General features: G+C 44.9%; 1 protein-coding gene across 1 annotated transcript in view; it reads left to right on the forward strand.

Annotated features, from left to right (window-relative positions):
• ANKRD29 (ankyrin repeat domain 29) overlaps positions 1-18,389 on the forward strand; it is a 48,509-nt gene that overhangs the window by 12,863 nt on the left and 17,257 nt on the right. The window contains exons 3-6 of the mRNA XM_052660374.1: positions 2,441-2,539; positions 4,947-5,045; positions 8,124-8,222; positions 11,499-11,597. Coding sequence (XP_052516334.1) covers positions 2,441-2,539; positions 4,947-5,045; positions 8,124-8,222; positions 11,499-11,597 — 396 coding nt within the window. The remainder of the gene's footprint in view (positions 1-2,440; positions 2,540-4,946; positions 5,046-8,123; positions 8,223-11,498; positions 11,598-18,389) is intronic.

Raw genomic sequence — 18,389 nt, forward strand, 5'->3', positions numbered from 1 at the left:
TCTGCTGAGAGATAAAAGCCCCCCACCCAACCTCATTTCCCTCTACCTTTGCAAACATCAATTCACTCATCAGCGATGGCAGGGAGCTAAAACAGGTCCTCCCACCCGCTGGCAACATCACTTGCGGAGTCCTTCCCTTCCCAGCCAGAGGCAGTGATCTCTGTTTTCAGCAGGACTTCACGTCATGTCTCTGGGGCCTGAGAGGAGGAGAGAGAGGAGAGGTTTTGATTTTAGGGATTAAATAGAAATGTTTTCACAGGAGGCTTCTTGTTTTCCTGAAAACAGGGTGCGCCATTTCCAGCTGTTATTACACAAATTTGGTAGGTGATATCAGCCACCAGCCCAAGTGAGGTATCAAAGTTTGCTCCCCTGTGCCCCCTGGAGCATTGGCACAGGACAGCTCAGGGTGCACCTGCGGACCCACGTGTAATTTCCTCCCCACTTGCTCTGTGTCCCAGAGTCAAGCTCTCTGGCTTGCCCTCAGGCACTTACTTTCCTCCCACCGCCAGTAGGGTTTGGCCAATGGGAGCGTTGGTGGGAATCAGAGGCTGGGAGCACAAGGATGTTGGGGAGTCCAGCCCCCGTGTCATGTCTGGCAGCAACACCCTCACCCTATCTGTCCAGGGAGCCACCACCTGCCTCTCGTGCTTTGGGGCCTGGGCTAGTATCAAAGCCCCACTGTCCTTCCCTCCCAGTCCTGTTCTTTGTGGTTTCCTTACATCCAGAGCATAGCTTTATAAATAGTCTCTTTATTATGCTTTCTTCCAGTTATCCCAGTTTGAATGTACCGTCTGTTCTTTGCCAGGACCCAGACTGATGCGGGGTCTTGGGCATCTGTGAACTGGTTGTCTGGTCTTACTGGGGGCTTGCTGGGCAGCAGTGCCATACTGGATAGATCTGGAGTGGGAGCACCCGAGTTCATTGTGGTCTCACCCACTGACCATGTTGATGACCAGTTACTCCTTTTTCTTAAAGTCACCCCTTTCCAGACACCCCTGACTTCCAGCTTTGTGTCCCTTCCTACATCCACAGATCCCACTTCTTCATTCTCTTTCTCCTTTGTCCCAACCTCTGACTTTTTCTCACTTGACCATGTTATAGAAGTGAAAGGCAATCCATAAGGAAGCATTTGGGGGTAATTTGTTTTATTCACCTTCCCTTACTTTAATATAGGTGAAGCCTGACATTTAAAATTCTCTTTGTGAAATGTCCAAGTTAAGTGCTCTGTACTTCCTCTAGCTCTTGATTGATTTGTATTTTCAGAACAATGTGCCCATGATAGAAAATTTTTCTTTTTTTTAATTAATTGTAATTGGAATATAGTTGGTTTACAATGTTGTTTTTCTGCTGTACAGCACAATGAATCAGCTATACGTATACATGTATCCCCTCTTTTTTTGGATTTCCTTCCCTTTTAGGTCACCGCAGAGCATTGAGTAGAGTTCCTTGTGCTATACAGTGGGTTCTCATTATTCAAGTCCTTGAATCATTTTTTAAATTATTTATTTATTTTATGTATTCATTTTGGCTGTGCTAGGTCTTCATTGCTGTGCGGGCTTTTGTCTAGTTGCGGAGAGCAGGGGTCACTCTCTAGATACTGTGTGCAGGCTACTCATTGTAGTGGCTTCTCTTGTCGGACCACAGGCTCTGGGACATGAGGGCTTCAGTATCTGTAGCACATGGGCCCAGTTTTGCAGCTCTGGGGCTCTAGAGCACAGTCTCAGTAGCTGTGGCAAACGGGCTTAGTTGCTCTGCGGCATGTGGGATCCTCCAAGATCAGGGATCCAATCTGTGTCTCCTGCTTTGGCAGGCAGATTCTTTACCACTGGACCACCAGGGAAGCCCCAGGTCCTTGAACCTAAAGGTAGCGAAGACCTTGGCAATCATCTCATCCAATCCCTCATTTTAAAGATGAAGCAAATGAGCCCTGAAAATTGTGAGCAGTGTGCCCCTCGGTGTGCTAGTGGCCCCCGGGGCTCCTGACTCTCACTTCTGTAGTCTCTCATTGCATCTTTACCTGAATCAGTTTGAAGACAAAGAATTCTAAACTCAGAAAACCGACTAGTGTCACTCAACCCACCTTTTTGCATTAGTAATGGTGTTTTGGCTCAGGAATCATGTCATAGGAGTCATAAAATAAGGCCATTCCATTGCTGATTCCTCAAAATACAGTAGCCATGGCTCACTTGGACTGTTTCTGACGGTAATGGAAGTAAGCGAATGTTTAAATTGAAAACTCCAGCCTCAGCAGTTTGTCCTTTTGCTTTCTCCTGCATCGTCTGCATTATAAGATTACTCATGAGGCAGTTTTCTTTACTGTGGAAGCTGTTGCGCTCAGCTCAGCCATGTCCTGGGAGGAGCTGACCTTGGCAGCCTCTTCTCCGGGTGCCTCTCTGACGTCACGGTGGCCTAACTGCTCACGTGTCTCTCCTCCCCCCAGCATGGCACCACGCTCCTCATGGTCGCCTCCTACGCTGGCCACATAGACTGTGTGAAGGAGCTTGTCCTGCAGGGAGCGGACATCAATCTCCAGAGAGAGGTAGGTCAGGTTGGCACGTGAATAATAGTAATGCTGGTGACACAGCTGTGAAGTTTACACAGTAGTGAATTGCTAAGAAGGACTCAATGGACATGAATTCAGACAAACTCTGGGACATAGTGGAGGACAGAGGAGCCTGGTGTGCTGCAGTCCATGGGGTTGAAAGGGGTTGGACATGACTTAGTTATTGAACAACAAGGACTAGAGTACAGCCATCCCAACAAATCTGGGGGGATTGGTTCCATGACACCCCCCCATCCTGTGGATACCAGAAGCCACTGATGCTCAAGTCCTTTATATAAAATAGCATAATATTGGCATATAACTACACACATCTTCCATATACTTCTAACATCTCTAGATTACTTATTATACCTATGCTTAGTTGCTTCAATCATTTGCAACCCTATGGACTGTAGCCCATGAGGCTCCTCTGTCCCTGGGATTCTCCAAGCAAGAATACCGGAGTGGGTTGCCATGCCCTCCTCCAAGGGATCTTCCCGACCCAGAGATTGAACCCACATCTTCTGTCCTCCTGCATTGCGGATGGATTCATTACCCACTGAGCCACCTGGGAAGCCCACTTATGTAAACAGTTGCTGGTGCATGGGAAAAAAAGTTAGAACTTTTTCAATTTTTTTTCTGTGGTTCACTGAATCCATGAATGCAGAACTTACTGATACTGAAGGATGGTTCTAATCGTTGCTTTTTTCCTATGTGACATCAAGCCCGGGTTGCAGACTGTGTTGTGTCTAAAGAAGGCCCAGGAAGGGACCATTGGTTGTACTTTAACTGAACAAAACTTCTCAGGCCCTTGTTGCATCTGACGTGACCAAACCTCCTTAAACAATTCATATGGTTCACCCGGAGCCTAAGTCATTTCTTTGTTTCCTTGGGATGAGATGTTATAGAATGTATAGGATTTTCATAGAGATCTTTATATTTTTAGAAGGATCAGGTCACCCACCTGTTGTTAGGGAGGCTTGCTGGCTAATCTACCTCAGCCATCCTCACCAAACCGTGTCTGCAGAGGGCTTCTCTGATCAGCCATGTATTAAATAGGTTTTCCCTCCAAAATACCACATGGTGAATCTCAGACTGAAATGGGAGCCTGTTTGCACACGTATTCAAGGGAGTCCCAACCAGCCAGAGGATCCAGTCTTGGTCCGATGCAGAGAAGCAGTGGAAGGCTGGGCATTCAGGCCCGGGGAGACTGCATGTATTTCCAGACCAGTTCAGGGCCTGATGAGTTCACCTTTGTGGAGTCACATATCCAGGGTCACACCTAGCGTGAACGTGACCTCAGTCCACAGTGACTCAGACCTCAGGTGGGCATCCATGGGCAAGCTCCGAATGAGACAGAATGCTTGGTTCTCCTTGAGGCACTCTTATTGGAGGTCCTGCCTTGTAGTTCTTTCAAAGAGAATGGTCCCCCGAATTCCCTGAGCCAGGCCAGTCTGGAAACATAGCCAAAGAGAGGCCCTGACCTTACCCTGCAGGTTTTGAAACCTGGAAGAGAGCGTGCCTGGCAGTGCTGTGGAACTGACACTTAGAGCAGACTTCTTTGGTTCATTTGTAATCCGTTCTGCAGTATCAGAATATTTGTCTCCTAAAGAAGTACTGCCATTGTTTTCTTTATTTGTCTATCTAGACACGTAGAGTTTGCACACTTTGGCAGTCTCCAAGATTCATGTTTATTAATAGGATGAGGCGGCTTCCCTGGTGGCTCAGTGGTAAAAAATCCGCTTGCTGATGCAGGAGATACAGGTTTAATCCCTGATCCGGGAAGATCTCACATACCTAGGAGCAACTAAGCCTGTGCCCCACAACTATTGAGCCTGTGCTTTAGAGCCCAGGAGCTGCAGCTACTGAATCCCACATGCCTAGAGCCCATGCTGTACTAGAGAGGCCACTGCAATGAGAAGCCCATGCATTGCGACTAGTGAGTGACCCCTGCTCACTGAAAATAGAGAAAAGCCTGCACAGCAAGGAAACCCCAGCACAGCCAAAAATAAATAAAATTATGTAAATAAAAAAGGAGGAGGAAATTCTCTGGTGATCCAGTGGTTAGGACTCCACGCTTCTACTGCAAGGGGCATGAGTTCAATCCCTGGTCAGGGAACTAAGATCCTGCATGCTATGCAGTACAGGTGAGAAAAAAAAAAGAGTTTTCCCATTCTAGCCCAGTTTTCTCATCCAGACCTTGTTACATCTTAAGGTTTCTGGAACCCAGCATTCTCCACACTGGTCACTTAACCTGAGCAAGGAATAGTCTGTTCAAAGGTAGTCCCTTCAGGCTAGAGTTTTATATGTAAGGGTTTTGTTTTGTTTTGTTGCGATCAGGTCAATCAAATGAAATGTAACCAAATATCTTTTAAAACCAGCCCCTCTCTCTCTCCTCTCTCAGTCAGGTACAACCGCCCTTTTCTTTGCTGCCCAACAAGGACATAATGACGTCGTGAGATTTCTCTTTGAATTTGGAGCATCCACTGAATTTAGGACCAAAGTAAGAGAATTTTCTTGATTTTATACCCTATTGAAGAATTTCAGCAGTTACAAGTATTCATTTCTCTTCATTTATAGTATGAATGTTTGCTATGCTATTTACAATATTCACAAGCCTAAGAAGTTGGGTTTCACAGGGTTAAGTTGTAATGATTCAGGGGTAGTCTTAGGAATTCAATTCCAAACATGAGACTTTTACCCTAGGCTAACAATTAGAGAATTTGGCAGCAGGGGGGCGGCTTACATTCTTTCTTGTATTGGTAACTTTCTACTCTGGGACACTAAATTTTGTTATCACAGTGGATACAGTAGTGGGTGCTTTATGACTTTTCCTGTTCTCTTTTGCTTTTTTCTGTTCCAGGGTTAATCCCAGGGCTGTGATAGGAATTATTAGAAATATTAAGCCAATCCTAGTGAATCTTGAGCGATTTCTAAGGAGGCTTTGACAGGCAGTTTATTTTCTGAGATGTTGCCACTGAGATATATAACATATGATTCCAGTTCATATGGTTGGGCGAGGAATTATGATTCTTCCTCAAAGAAGTCATTAATTCTTCACATTTGACATGTGAATAAGAAAACTGAGGCTGCAGAAAGATCAGTTTGTCTTCACAATATGATTTTTCATGATAATATTTTGTAGCAGAAGAATTTGAACTGTCACATTTTTATAATTGAAAACTTCTGTCTAGCCCAGTCATAAAGATTCTTGAAAATTTGCCCTAGTTGGAAACTTTTAGGTTTTCTTAATTCATTGTATGTGATATGTTGATATCAAGGGAGTTTCCAATGGGGTTTTTTTCCTGTTTAAACACTATGAAGTAGATCTGAATTTCAGAAAGGGTTTCTGTCTTTTCTAAAACTTGCAGTCAAATTGTGTACATGCCCCTAGTCATGCTGAGTATAATGCACAGTAATCCAAAACACATGTGTTCATAGGTTTTATGTTATTATCATTTAATTTTTAATTATAAAAGTGACACAACTAAAAATAAAATGTGGAAGTTCTACAAATCTCAGGCTCAACTCTGAACTAAGTCAAATGATTGTGTGTGACCAGATGCTTCATTCTTCCTGGGTAACAAGTTAGGGCTGGCCTTTGTACATGAGCCAGACTGTGCTGCCTTGGAAACCCATGGAACACAGGCCCAGCACGAGCAACTCCATGTTATTTCCATTAGGACAGCTGCAGGTGGCCAAGAGTTTTCTCTGGGAAGAAGACAGTGTTGGGAAGCTTTGGGTTTTAATACAGTCCTGTCATCCAAAATTGGCTTTGTGTCAACAACTGTTCTCATTGTAACTAAACTTGTGTGCGTGCTGTCGTTTCAGTTGAGTCTGACTCTTTGCAACCCCATGGGTTGAAATTAACCAATTTCTTGATGCCTAGCCACCCCACGGCCCGACCATCTCCACTGACCTCAGCCTTCTGATCTCTTTCCTTCATTCGCTACCCTTCAAAATGCCCCTCTTTCCCACCACTTACTGAAGCCTTACTCAGCCGCGTGCATCCTCCAGCATCTTGCAGCTATAGCAGTGTTTCTCCAAGGGAGCCCTGCCCCCTGGCACCTGCACCTCACAGTCACCTCTCATGACTGGTCAAAAGCCTATATCTGGGCCTCACTCCAGATCTACTGAATCTGAGGGTGTGGCTCCAAGGGTAGGCATTTTGAATAAACACTCTGTGCCCAAGTTTAGGACCTGCACTGTCTTACATTTATGATTTGTATTTCAAAACCAGATTCCACATTCTTGCATTATTTATAATTAGCTCAAATGTCCAAATACCCATTCATAGAGCCAAACAAACAACATAGCAATCCTAGATGGAGAAAGAAAAAACCTCAGCCCAGCACCTGAGAAAAACCATTAAGGCCTTCAGCTGACCACAGACTCTGAGTCAGTAGTGTGATGTGGTTGGCGTCAAAGCAAATTCTAATTTAGACGCAGAGATAAAAGCAAGAGTTGATGGAACCAAGGAATGTCCCGTCAGACCACGTCTACTTTGCAGTGCTCTGTTGAGTCCTAGCATCTGCGCTTTAAGAGGTTTGGGCAGATTGGCACATGTTCAAAGGAAAATGCAAAGTAGGAGCGTGCGAAGCATATGGAATATGCTGTAGTTATCCCTGCTGTAAGTGCATGTATATCTCGTCCAAGAAGGCAGGGGCCCAGAGAGCGACTTCCTAAATACACCTTATTCTCAGAGGCCTATAACTGGGCAGACCCACAGGAGGAAGCTAGTTACCATTCTGGTAATTCCAAGACACAACTTGTTGGTACAGTCTTTCTGTTCTTTTTTTCCTTTACTGAGAGACAAAGAGATAATTCTGCATTTGACATGAGAAATTTCTAAATTAATTATAATAACTTAGTCAAATATCTTTAATGTATCTCGAGCAAGTCACCCGAGTATACAACATAGTGATGTCCTTAAGACAAACTCTAGGGATTTCCCTGGTGGACCAGTGGCTAAGACTCCACACTCCCAATGCAGGGAATCCAGGTTCAATTCCTGGTCAGGGAACTAGATCCCACATGCTGGAACTAAAAGAGTTCTGCTGCTGCTGCTGCCAAGTTGCTTCAGTCATGTCTGACTCTGTGCGACCCCATAGATGGCAGCCCACCAGGCTTCCCTGTCCCTGGGATTCTCCAGGCAAGAACTCTGGAGTGGGTTGCCATTTCCTTCTCCAATGCACGAAAGTGAAAAGTAAAAGTGAAGTCGCTCAGTCGTGTCCGACTCTTCGCGACTCTATGGACTGCAGCCCACCAGGCTCCTCCATCCATGGGCGTTTCCAGGCAAGAGTACTGGAGTGGGGTGCCATTGCCTTCTCCGAAGAGTTCTAGTGCCACACTAAAAAGATATTGCATGCCATAACTAAGACCCAGAGCAGTCAAAACAAAACAAAAGATGAACTCTGTCACGATTATAAAGAAAAAAGTAAAAGAGATCGACGAGGAAAAGTCAGTTTATTATTATATATGAGAAATGCTTTTCCAAAATTCTCACCACGCGAAGAGCATATGCCTGGTAAGGTTTGTGCCTGCCCTGTTTCTAATGCGTTCATTCTTTGCGTGACCACAGGATGGAGGCACTGCCCTCCTGGCCGCCAGTCAGTATGGGCACATGCAGGTGGTGGAGACCTTGCTGAAGCACGGAGCCAACATCCACGACCAGCTCTATGTGAGTGTGTTTCAAGGGGGCTTCCGGGGGACACTTGCTCATTGCCTCAGCACATATAGCATCACAGTCTAAATTCTGATGCTGGAGGTGGCATCTGAGCCGTCAAGGAAATAAGAGAGTTAACTGGGTGAGCCTTTTCTGTGTAGAAATCACATCATCTTTATTTATCTTTGCTCTTTTAAGTCTCTCGTACATATGAAGTATTTCACATACCTACACAATTAAGATCTTCAAAAATCATGTGATACATATTTTATTTATAACAAGCCCAGCATATGGACTTGCTGAAAACCAAAAGAAACTCTCCTATTGTAGAGTTATTTGGGAGGAAGAACACACAAAAAAAGGGAAAATCAAGTTGTTTGGAAGAGAAGTGAGGCTGGATGGAGGAAGATCTCTGAAATACGTGCATGCCATTGACCTTGAAAGGCATCCACTGCCAGCGTGGGTCTGTTTGCATTTATTGCCAGTGTGGGTCTGTTTGTATCCACTGCCATGTGGGTCTGTTTGCAGCTAATTGGCAATTAGCGCATTACCCAAGTACTCTTAATGGTCACTGTAATTCTGTAGAATTTATGGCAAATATTATTCTGGTTTTGGAGTAAGAAGTAAAATATGGGGAGATGAAGTGACTGGGCAGTCTCATGGTGAGGACTGTAAGAATCCCTGCTTCCATTTATCTAGGAGCTGTTTTTGAGGCTATTATACCACCAGACATGAACCCTGTGCCTAGGAGCACTAGACTTTCGTAGACCTGTAATGAGATGTGTGGGTGTGAACTTTTCCATTTGAACACCCTTTCCAGAGTCTACACGGAACCTCTGACAGATCACAGGCCTCTTTGAAGTGTAGTGGAACTAGCCTTAGCCTTGGCACTTCAAAACCTGCTCCCACTCTTGGAGCCGATAGCATTCCTGGTACCATGACTGAGCTACTTGACCGTGGTCTGAAAGAGTGATTCTCAACTCTGGCTGTACAGGAGAACCACCCAGGAAGCATTGAAAAATTTCACTTTCTGGGTCCACCCAGGCTTTCCCAGTGGCTCGCTGATAAAGAATTCACCTGCAGTGCAGGAGATGAAGTAGATGCGGGTTTGATTCCTGGGTTGAGAAGATTCTCTGGAGGAAGGCATGGCAGCCCACTCCAGTATTCTTGCCTGGAGAATCCCACGGACAGAGGAGCTTGGCAGGCTACAGTTCATAGGGTCGCAAAGAGTCAGACATGACTGAAGCGACCTAGTACATGGCACAGCATAGAATTTAACTATTGGAAAACATTCTTCCATAACGCTCATTGAGGCGGCACTTAATTTAGAAATGTAGAGTTTCTAAACTCCTCTGTGATAGGGTAACCTAAAAATTCCATGCTCCAGAACTTCCATTTTATGTTTAGACTTTTACCCTTACCTGAACAGTCCGAAATAAATGTTTCCATTAACAACAGTTGAAATACGGGGCCAGGGAGGTGGCATCAATGATTCCTGAAAGCTTCTAGGAACAGAACTGTGTAATGCACGGTAAAAAAAAAAAAGAAAAAAAAAAAATCCAGTGAATGCAGGGAAGATCCATTTTGGAAAATTTGTAAGAGTTAGCACTTCTATGGCACGGAAGCCTTTCTGTAGCAACACAGTAAGGAACAGCTGAAAATTGTATCCCCGTATCAAACATCTGCTTTAAAATCTGTCCAGGCTGATTAATTTCCTAATGATTGGGGGGTGGGGGGTGGGTGGTCTGACTGCCGACAGCCAGTGGAAAGCCAGCACTCTCTACCTGGTCGGACTTGCAAGGAAGCTGCTTTGAGCGTGTGGTTAGTGTTCTGACGGGAGGGGTGGTGATTAGCTGGGAGAACTAGTTTTCCACTGTGCATCTGAAAGTAACGAGGCTCGCCCTGTCCTGTGGGCGCTGTCTGTGTGGAGAGGGCACCTGGCAGGAGGCATACTCTGGATGGACCAATGTACTTGCTGAAATTAACCAATGGTGCATCTTCAAGAAAAAAACACCCAAGAGATGTAGACACCCAGTTAAAAAGAGAACTGAAGAAGTTGGTAACAAGCAGTTACTTTGGGTTTTCGTGCAGGACTGCTTAGTTGTGTGTATAGGTATTGTTGGAGTCTGCCAGCCTGGCAGGGAGAAAGTTCATGGACATTCTTACGAGGGTGGGTGTTCTGAAAGCATCTTGTGTTTTAAAGCATAGAGAAACTGAAAGTCTGGAGAACAGATAAGGCAATACAAAAGAGAAAGCAGTAGGGAATATCTAATTAAAAGGATGGGGCTTCCCTGGTGGCGCAGTGGTAAAGAATCAGCTTGCCAATGCAGAAGACGTTTGATCCCTGGGTCGGGAAAATCCCCCGGAGAAGGAAATGGCAACCCACTTCAGTGTTCTTGCCATGATAATCCCATGGACAGAGGAGCCTGGGTCGGGTACAGTCCATGGTGTCCCAAAGAATCGGACACACCTGAGTGACTGAACAGCAACAAACAAAAATTAAAAGGATACTGTTCATACCCAATTCATAAAAGCATGCAAAATAGATTTGGGGGATTTGGTTGTTTTTTTTGTTTTTAGTTAACATGCGTTTATGTGTGTGTGTGTGGTGTTTTTAGAGTTTTAATGTTCTTAAAAGTGTTTTTAATGTTCCGATGTGCTTTCTAGAGCACAGGCTCAATAGTTGTGGTGCACAGGCTTAGCTGCCCCAAGGTATGTGGGATCTTCCCAAATCAGGAATCAAACCTGTGTCTCCTGGGTTGGCAGGCGAATTCTTTACCACTGAGCCACCAGGGAAACCCTTTGTTTTTGTTTTGTAAATGAACAACTTAGCTCTTAGTGACAAAAGGATTGCAATGGAAAATTCTATTAAGTGTGTATTTTTTTTTATCCTAAATAAAAGAGAGTGGACTCTGAGATCACGCAACAAAAGCAGAAGACAGCTAATGAGAAAGCTGTGTGGACAGAGAAAAATGATGACTCTTTGGAAAACCAGGGTTGTGCAACTAGATATATCATAAGCTCTATGACCAAGATTTTATAGCGTGAACAGTCATTGCATATGTTGTAACTCATCCTTATACAGCTGTCTGTTTTAAACTTTACCTTTCCACCTGACTTGGTGTGACGTTTTAGAACTAGTCTTCAAAGAATAAAATACCATGCATATTAAAAAGGGGAAAGGGAGGGGTGGAAGTGGAAACTTGTATTAAACATAGGGATCAGTATTATAAGATCGAATTTCTTTTAAAATAAATAATTTCTTAACACTTTACATTTGCTAACTTTCAGGATGGAGCCACTGCACTCTTCCTAGCAGCCCAAGGGGGTTACTTGGATGTGATTCGATTATTGTTGTCTTCAGGCGCAAAGGTCAACCAGCCGAGGCAGGTAATGTTTGCGCGTGCGCATGCGTGAGGGGCGGTGGGCAGGGTGGGCTTGCAGTCCTGCAGTAGCACCTGCCTAAGATAACCAGTCAGATCCGGGTCTCTGAAGCCTTTTTGCCTCTGGATGAAAGTTCATCCTTGATCAAGCTTTCTCCTGTTCTTTGCTTTGGGCTCACCTGAAAGCCTGTGAAATCAGGCTGACATCACCATTCAGTATGTTTGGTGTCTGAGGTCAAGTGCATACTCTGCCACCTCCTGATCAAGTAAATGATGTCAGTGCACTGAGGTCAGGAGAGCAGGCTAGACTGGGACGTAGGTAGGTTGAGGCGGGTCAGGTAGACTTGCCCTTGCTCAGCCCCTCTGCTGATATGCTGACTTATCTCTTCCCCACCACTTCTTGTGCTGAGCCAAAGGTGTTCTTAGTGGGTTCTGTAGTTTTGTCTCTCAGATTACAGCACTGTTGACACTTCATCTACCAAAAGCCAAGATGTCATCTGGAGAATCAATTAACCGATACTTAAAGAAAAGACCACAAGGTAACTAACCCAGGGCTTCCCTGGCGGCTCAGCGGTAAAGAATCTGCCTATAGTGCAGGAGCCACAGGAGACACAGGTTCGATCCCTAGGTGGGGAAGATCCCCTGGAGGAGGGCCTGGCAACCCACTCCAGTACTCTCACTTGGAGAATCCCCACAGACAGGAGCCTGGTGGGCTACAGTCCATAGGGTCACAGGGTCGGACGTGGCTGAAGTGACTTAGCACGCATGCATGCACGAGGTCACGTTTATAAATGGTTAAGAACCATCCAAATGTAAGGCTTTATGATTAGCCTCTCTTCTATCAGAACTATTTCTTCACTAATTCATTTGTTTTTAATGAAACATTTCAGATTAAGGTAACCTTACTTTTAAAGGTAGTTTTCTAGGGAAAAGGGCAAGCTGCTAACTTGCCAGGAAATTACACATAGGCAGATTTCCACTGTGATGTGGCCCTGATATGGGAAGGCCTGTTTGCTCATCAGTGAGTAGCCATGGGAACCTTGGGGCTTCCCTGGTGGTTCGATGGTAAAGAAACTGCCTGCCAATGCAGGAGACATGGGTTCGATCCCTAGATAGGGAAGATCCCCTGGAGAAGGAAATGGCAACCCACTCCAGTGTTCTTGCCCGGAGAATCCCATGGACAGAGGAGCCTGGTAAGTTACAGTCCATGGGGTCACAGAGAGTCGGACACAACTTAGTCACTAAACACCACCAACAACAAATGTAAAATGAGTTGTGTGATGATATGAAAACCAGGAAGTTACAGAGTAACCCAGCAGTGCCATGGTAACCACAACACACCGCTGCTGTTTTTCATTCCTCAGGAATGAGGAGAACCTGGGCGAAGTGCGTGACCCAGCCTGGGAATGGGAGGACCCCACCCTTGGGTCAAGGGTCAAGTGACATGCCTTCCCAACCACTACATCTAATGCATCTGTTTGGAATTGTGAGCATCCGGCTCTGAAAAGATTGTTATTTAGGGAGAGGTGTTTTATAAAATAAGAATCACCATGGCGGTGGGGGGCCTGTGGGAAGCGATGAAATTTTTCCTTTCTATAGAGTGCGGTAACCCCCTTGTACCCTCAAACCGAAATCTTTTTATTGACTTCCCACAAGCTTATAGTTAAAGGTTATCTACCCAGGTCAGACTAGTCCAAATTCTGTCTTCTCTGAAAGAGTAAACCCCGCATATTTAATTCCATTTCAAGAAACAAGAAGTGTCAGAAATACAGAAAAAGTACTATCAACCTCAGCTGACTTTGATGAAAGTTATAAAGAGGTTAGGGCTTCACAGGGGGCTCAGATGGTAAAGAATCCACCTGCAGTGCGGGAGACGCAGGTTCAGTCCCAGGGTCGGGAAGATCCCTGGGAAAAGGGAATGGCAACTCCGGTATTCCTGCCTGGGAAATACAATGGACAGAGGAGCCCGGCAGGCTACAGTCCATGGGGCTGCAAAGAGTCGGACTAACACTTTCACTTCACTTCCATGAAGAAGTTAAAAAATATCTGATTGAAAGTTTCCATTAAAATGGCCTGCACATGGTAGACATTTACGCAGATAGGACATTTGGAAGCCAATATTTTATTCTGAAATCTCAACTGACACATTGAATCATTGTCTGAATATTCTTGAGTTTACAAAGTAAGGACAAGGATATTTGCCTAGTTTAATTTCTTAAAATTTTTAGGTAAATCTGATTTCTAATTTTTGTCTCACCGTCCCGTGAAGTCCTGACATTGTATGATAAACTCTGCCAGGATGTGAACAGAGCTGCAGTGAAATTATTCAGCTAATATTTGATCTGAGCTGCAGGGAATCCAAATGGTAGTAGGCAAGACTTTTCCTTGTAATTCTATCACTGAAGAACTCACTGAAAATCCTTTTAGTACTCTTATAACTCTTGTGAGAGCTGCTGCTGCTAAGTCGCTTCAGTCGTGTCCAACTCTGTGTGACCCCAGAGATAGCAGCCCACCAGGCTCCCCTGTCCCTGGGATTCTCGAGGCAAGGAGTCATTAATCATAAAGCAAGTCATAGGCAGGTTCGGGAAAGACTAAATTCTTTTCTTCTGTCTTTTTTTTTTTTAGTTTTTTTTATCCCTAGAAAGAGCTTGAAAAACTCCCCTTTTAAGTTGTCCTAAATAAAGAGGTCAAGAGTCACCGACATATGTGAACTCCACTGTCATTTAAAACCTCATTTTCAGTTCTGTCTATGCGTCCTCACCAAGCAGAGTTGATTTGACGCAGACATTTTTAATCAGTAGCTGAGATGGCTAATTAGTGTGTTTTTCCACCAACAAAGAGTTTCTCAGGTGGTGCCAGCAGTAAAGAACTCGCCTGCCAATGCAAGAAACATGAGTTCCATCCCTGGGTCTGGAAGATCCCCTGGAGAAGAGAATAGCTACCCACTCCAGTATTCTTGCCTGGAAAATTCCATGCACAGAGGAGCCTGGCAGGCTGCACAACATGGGGTTTCAAAGAGTTAGACACGACTGAAATGATTTAGCACGCCTACCAATATACTTTTCCCATCTCAATTCACACAGCCTATTAAAATGATGCTTTTAGGGAGTGGCGAAGGTCGGGGTCTATACGTGGAGATGAGGTTGGCCTGTCATCAGCTCATCTCTATCTAGTTCTCTTAATGTGCTAGTCAGCATTTCTTTGAAGCCTGACCAAAAGATCATCTCATAAAGTGCCTTTTCTAATAGAAGCCTTGGTTTGGACTTGTATCCATGCAATCCAAGAGAGATGCTGGGACCCAGATTGGATTGGACCCAGATCCTTTCTCCTGGGTTGTAAGCTTGGAGGGCGACCCCGAGGTGGGCATTGGGCAACGTGGAGTCATCAGATCGGTATGGTGTCCTGAGGGCTCTGAGGTGGGAGCCGACAGCAATAGGGAGACCCACCTGCTTGCATGTCCTCTGTTCTCAGAAAAGCTGTGTTAACCACCAGAGGACAGCCTATGGCGTGGACAGAGTTCCCACGAGGCCTGGAAGGCAGTGCATGGTGATCAGTGACTGGGAACTGGAACCAGGCTCTGATGTAGGGCCTAGGCTCCTGGGCAGGACACCAGTCCCAGGAGCATTCTAGGAGCCAGACCCAGACCTCAAGGCTGGGACCAGGGGTGGGGAAAGTGAGCAGCTTGGTGGTTATGGGAATATGGACAAGGAAATGAAACATAGTTTCAGTTTTGCTTAGTAACTGTGTGACCTCCAGCAAATTTGCTTACTCTCCCTGAATCTCATTTTTTAAAACTGGAAAACCATGATCATAATGGTATCTTCCCTTTGGAAGTACTGTGAGCATTAAAAAAAATAATCCCTGCAAAACTTCCTGCAGTGGCCAGTATATACCAAGGGCTTAGTGAATGTTAGGTTTTGCTGTTTTCATTCCTAGTCCATCCAGGCCTTCCTGCCTCCCTGGAACAGAAAACCCATCAGAAATCAAGGCTGTTCTTTTTCTCTTGTAAGCCAAGAAGTGTCTGTCATCTCAAAGTCCTTTCTTGCCTCTCTCTCTCGCTCCCCACTCCTTTTTATTTTGATCGGCTTCCTCTGTCCACTTATTTTGTATGTGGTCCCCAAGTTTCCAGGTCAGATTCCCAAACTCTTGGGGTAGCCATGTCATTGAAGCTCATCCCTGCTCCCTAGGCCATGGCTGGCCTGCCCATCCTTGGTCTGATCACCTGTGGCTGGGAGAATGGGTCACAGTGTGGACAGTGCAAGTATCAGGTAACACGGTCTCTAGACTCGCTTGCTGGACCAGGGACACAGGATAGAAGGACAGGTAGCATCTTCTCTAGACTCGCTTGCTGGACCAGGGACACAGGATAGAAGGACAGGTAGCATCTTCTCTAGACTCGCTTGCTGGACCAGGGACACAGGATAGAAGGACAGGTAGCATCTTCTCTAGACTCGTTTGCTGGACCAGGGACACAGGATAGAAGGACACAGTACTGAGAAATGGCTCCAGGTCAGCGCTCCAGGGCTGGTAGCAAAGTTGTCTCCATATTGAACCCCCCCGTGTTACTGATAAGGTAATCTCTTGCATGTGTGCATGCTAAGTCGCTTGGTCGTGTCCGACTCTTTGCTATCCTATGGACTAGAGCCCGCCAGGCTCTTCTGTCCACGGGATTCTCCAAGCAAGAATACTGGAGTGGGTTGCCCTGACCTCCTCCAGGGGATCTTTGAGACCCAGGAATCGAACTAGCGTCTCTTACATCTCCTGCATTGGCAGGTGGGTACTTTACCACTAGGGCCACCTGGGAACCCCTGCTGCTGCTGCTGCTAAGTTGCTTCAGTCATGTCCGACTCTGTGCGACCCCATAGCCGGCAGCCCACCGGGCTCCCCCATCCCTGGGATTCTCCAGGCAAGAACACTGGAGTGGGTTGCCATTTCCTTCTCCAGTGCATGAAAATGAAAAGTGAAAGTGAAGTTGCTCAGTCATGTCCGACTCTTAGCGACCCCATGGACTGCAGCCCACCAGGCTCCTCCGTCCGTGGGATTTTCCAGAGTACTGGAGTGGGGTGCCATTGCCTTCTCCAAAGCAAAGAGCTAGTGCCGCTTCATATACTTATTGCCATGTCTTCCTAGGTGGCTCACTGGTAAAGGATCCACCTGGCAGTGCAAGAAGTGCAGGTTTGATTCCTGAGTTGGGAAGATCCCCGGAGGAGGGCATGGCAACCCACTCCGGTATTCTTGCCAGGAAAATCCCATGGACAGAGGAGTCTGGCAGGCTATAGTCCATGGGGTTACAAAGAACTGGGCACAGCTGAGCACACATGAATGCACATGGGAGAGAATGGCTTTCATTCTTTTTTCTAAATCATCTTTAGGAGCCTAAACAGACCGAATAAAATTTAGTCTCTAATACAAGTCATGTCATCTACCCCCATCTCATGCTGAGACCTCTGTATAAAAATAGAGGATACTTGAAAATATTATCTGAACTGGAATGAGGGAATGGCAGAGCTGGAAGGAACTGCAAAAGTCCCCTATTTAACCATACATCGGGTATAGAAGCTGTTTGGTGATCAGCCACTGTCAAACCCCTCCAGGCATGGGGATCTCATTACTACTTCATCAGCTTATTTAATCTTTAACCAGCCCACCTTATCATTCCTTTTTTGCACTGAGCCAGTGGTATCACTTGGTATGCAAAATAAGTCTAAACTGTTTTCTACTTGACATGCACAAATAGTAAATGACAGCTGTCATGATCCCCATGAATCCCATCTTCAAGCTAAATGTTCTTTTTCTTTTTCTACCTGCTGGTGAAGTTGTAACTTCTACTTCACGAAAGTTTCTTTGATTTAATATACTTTGTATGTTTTTGTCAAGAAGTAATTTAAAACTTATATAAATATTTTCAGATGTTTTTCCTACTCCTTTTCTCCCGAAAACTCTATTAAAAAGCACTAAACTGACCTGATTGCTATCAGTTTTATTACATTCATTGTCACAATGAAGATTCTAATAGAAGAGAAATATATGAAAAAGCAAAGATTGTGGTGTAGAGGAGAGGAAAACCTGTCCTCTTCACAGACTAGATAATCAGCTGATAAATAATTGAATCACATTCAGCTTCCTGGGTTCAAAAAATCAGCTTTGGTGATAACATAAGTGGGAAGGAAATCCAAAAAAGGGTATATATATATGATATAGCTGATTCACTTTGTTGTAGAGTAGAAACTAATACAACATTCTAAAGCAACTATACTTCAATAAAAATTAATTTAAAAAAAAAGCCAAAAATAAAAATCAGCTCTGGAGAGGTGAGCACCAGTAAGGAAATACATAGCTTTCTCCCAAATCTCATTTTCTCAATCAGTCCTACCTGGTCAGTCAGTTTTCACTTAGGGTAACTAGGAGAATCAACTTAAAGTACATGGAATGCTATGTAAACAAAAGTTCAAATTAACTTACTGTTTTTCATGATAAATAATATTCAGGTCTGGTTACCATTTTCTAAGCATCTGTTGGCCGCTCCTTGTGCTGAGCACATTTCTGTATGCTTTCTCCTTCCCAAATATCTCTGAAGCTAATGTTTTTGCAGAAGGCTGACGAGGCTCAGAGGAGTTTGTCTAAGTTCTCTCAACCAGGAAGTGGTGACTTCTTTTTCCACCTACCATGACTATTGCAATTAAGGTGACAACATTTTGAGTGTTAGCATCACTGTTACGATGTTAATAGTTGTTGCTAATAAAGCACCTCTCAGCACTTTTCCACATATTAGTATCAATTAATGTGTGTATGCTAAGTT

Source organism: Budorcas taxicolor, chromosome 22 (assembly GCF_023091745.1).
Source record: "Budorcas taxicolor isolate Tak-1 chromosome 22, Takin1.1, whole genome shotgun sequence".
Classification (NCBI taxonomy): domain Eukaryota; kingdom Metazoa; phylum Chordata; class Mammalia; order Artiodactyla; family Bovidae; genus Budorcas; species Budorcas taxicolor.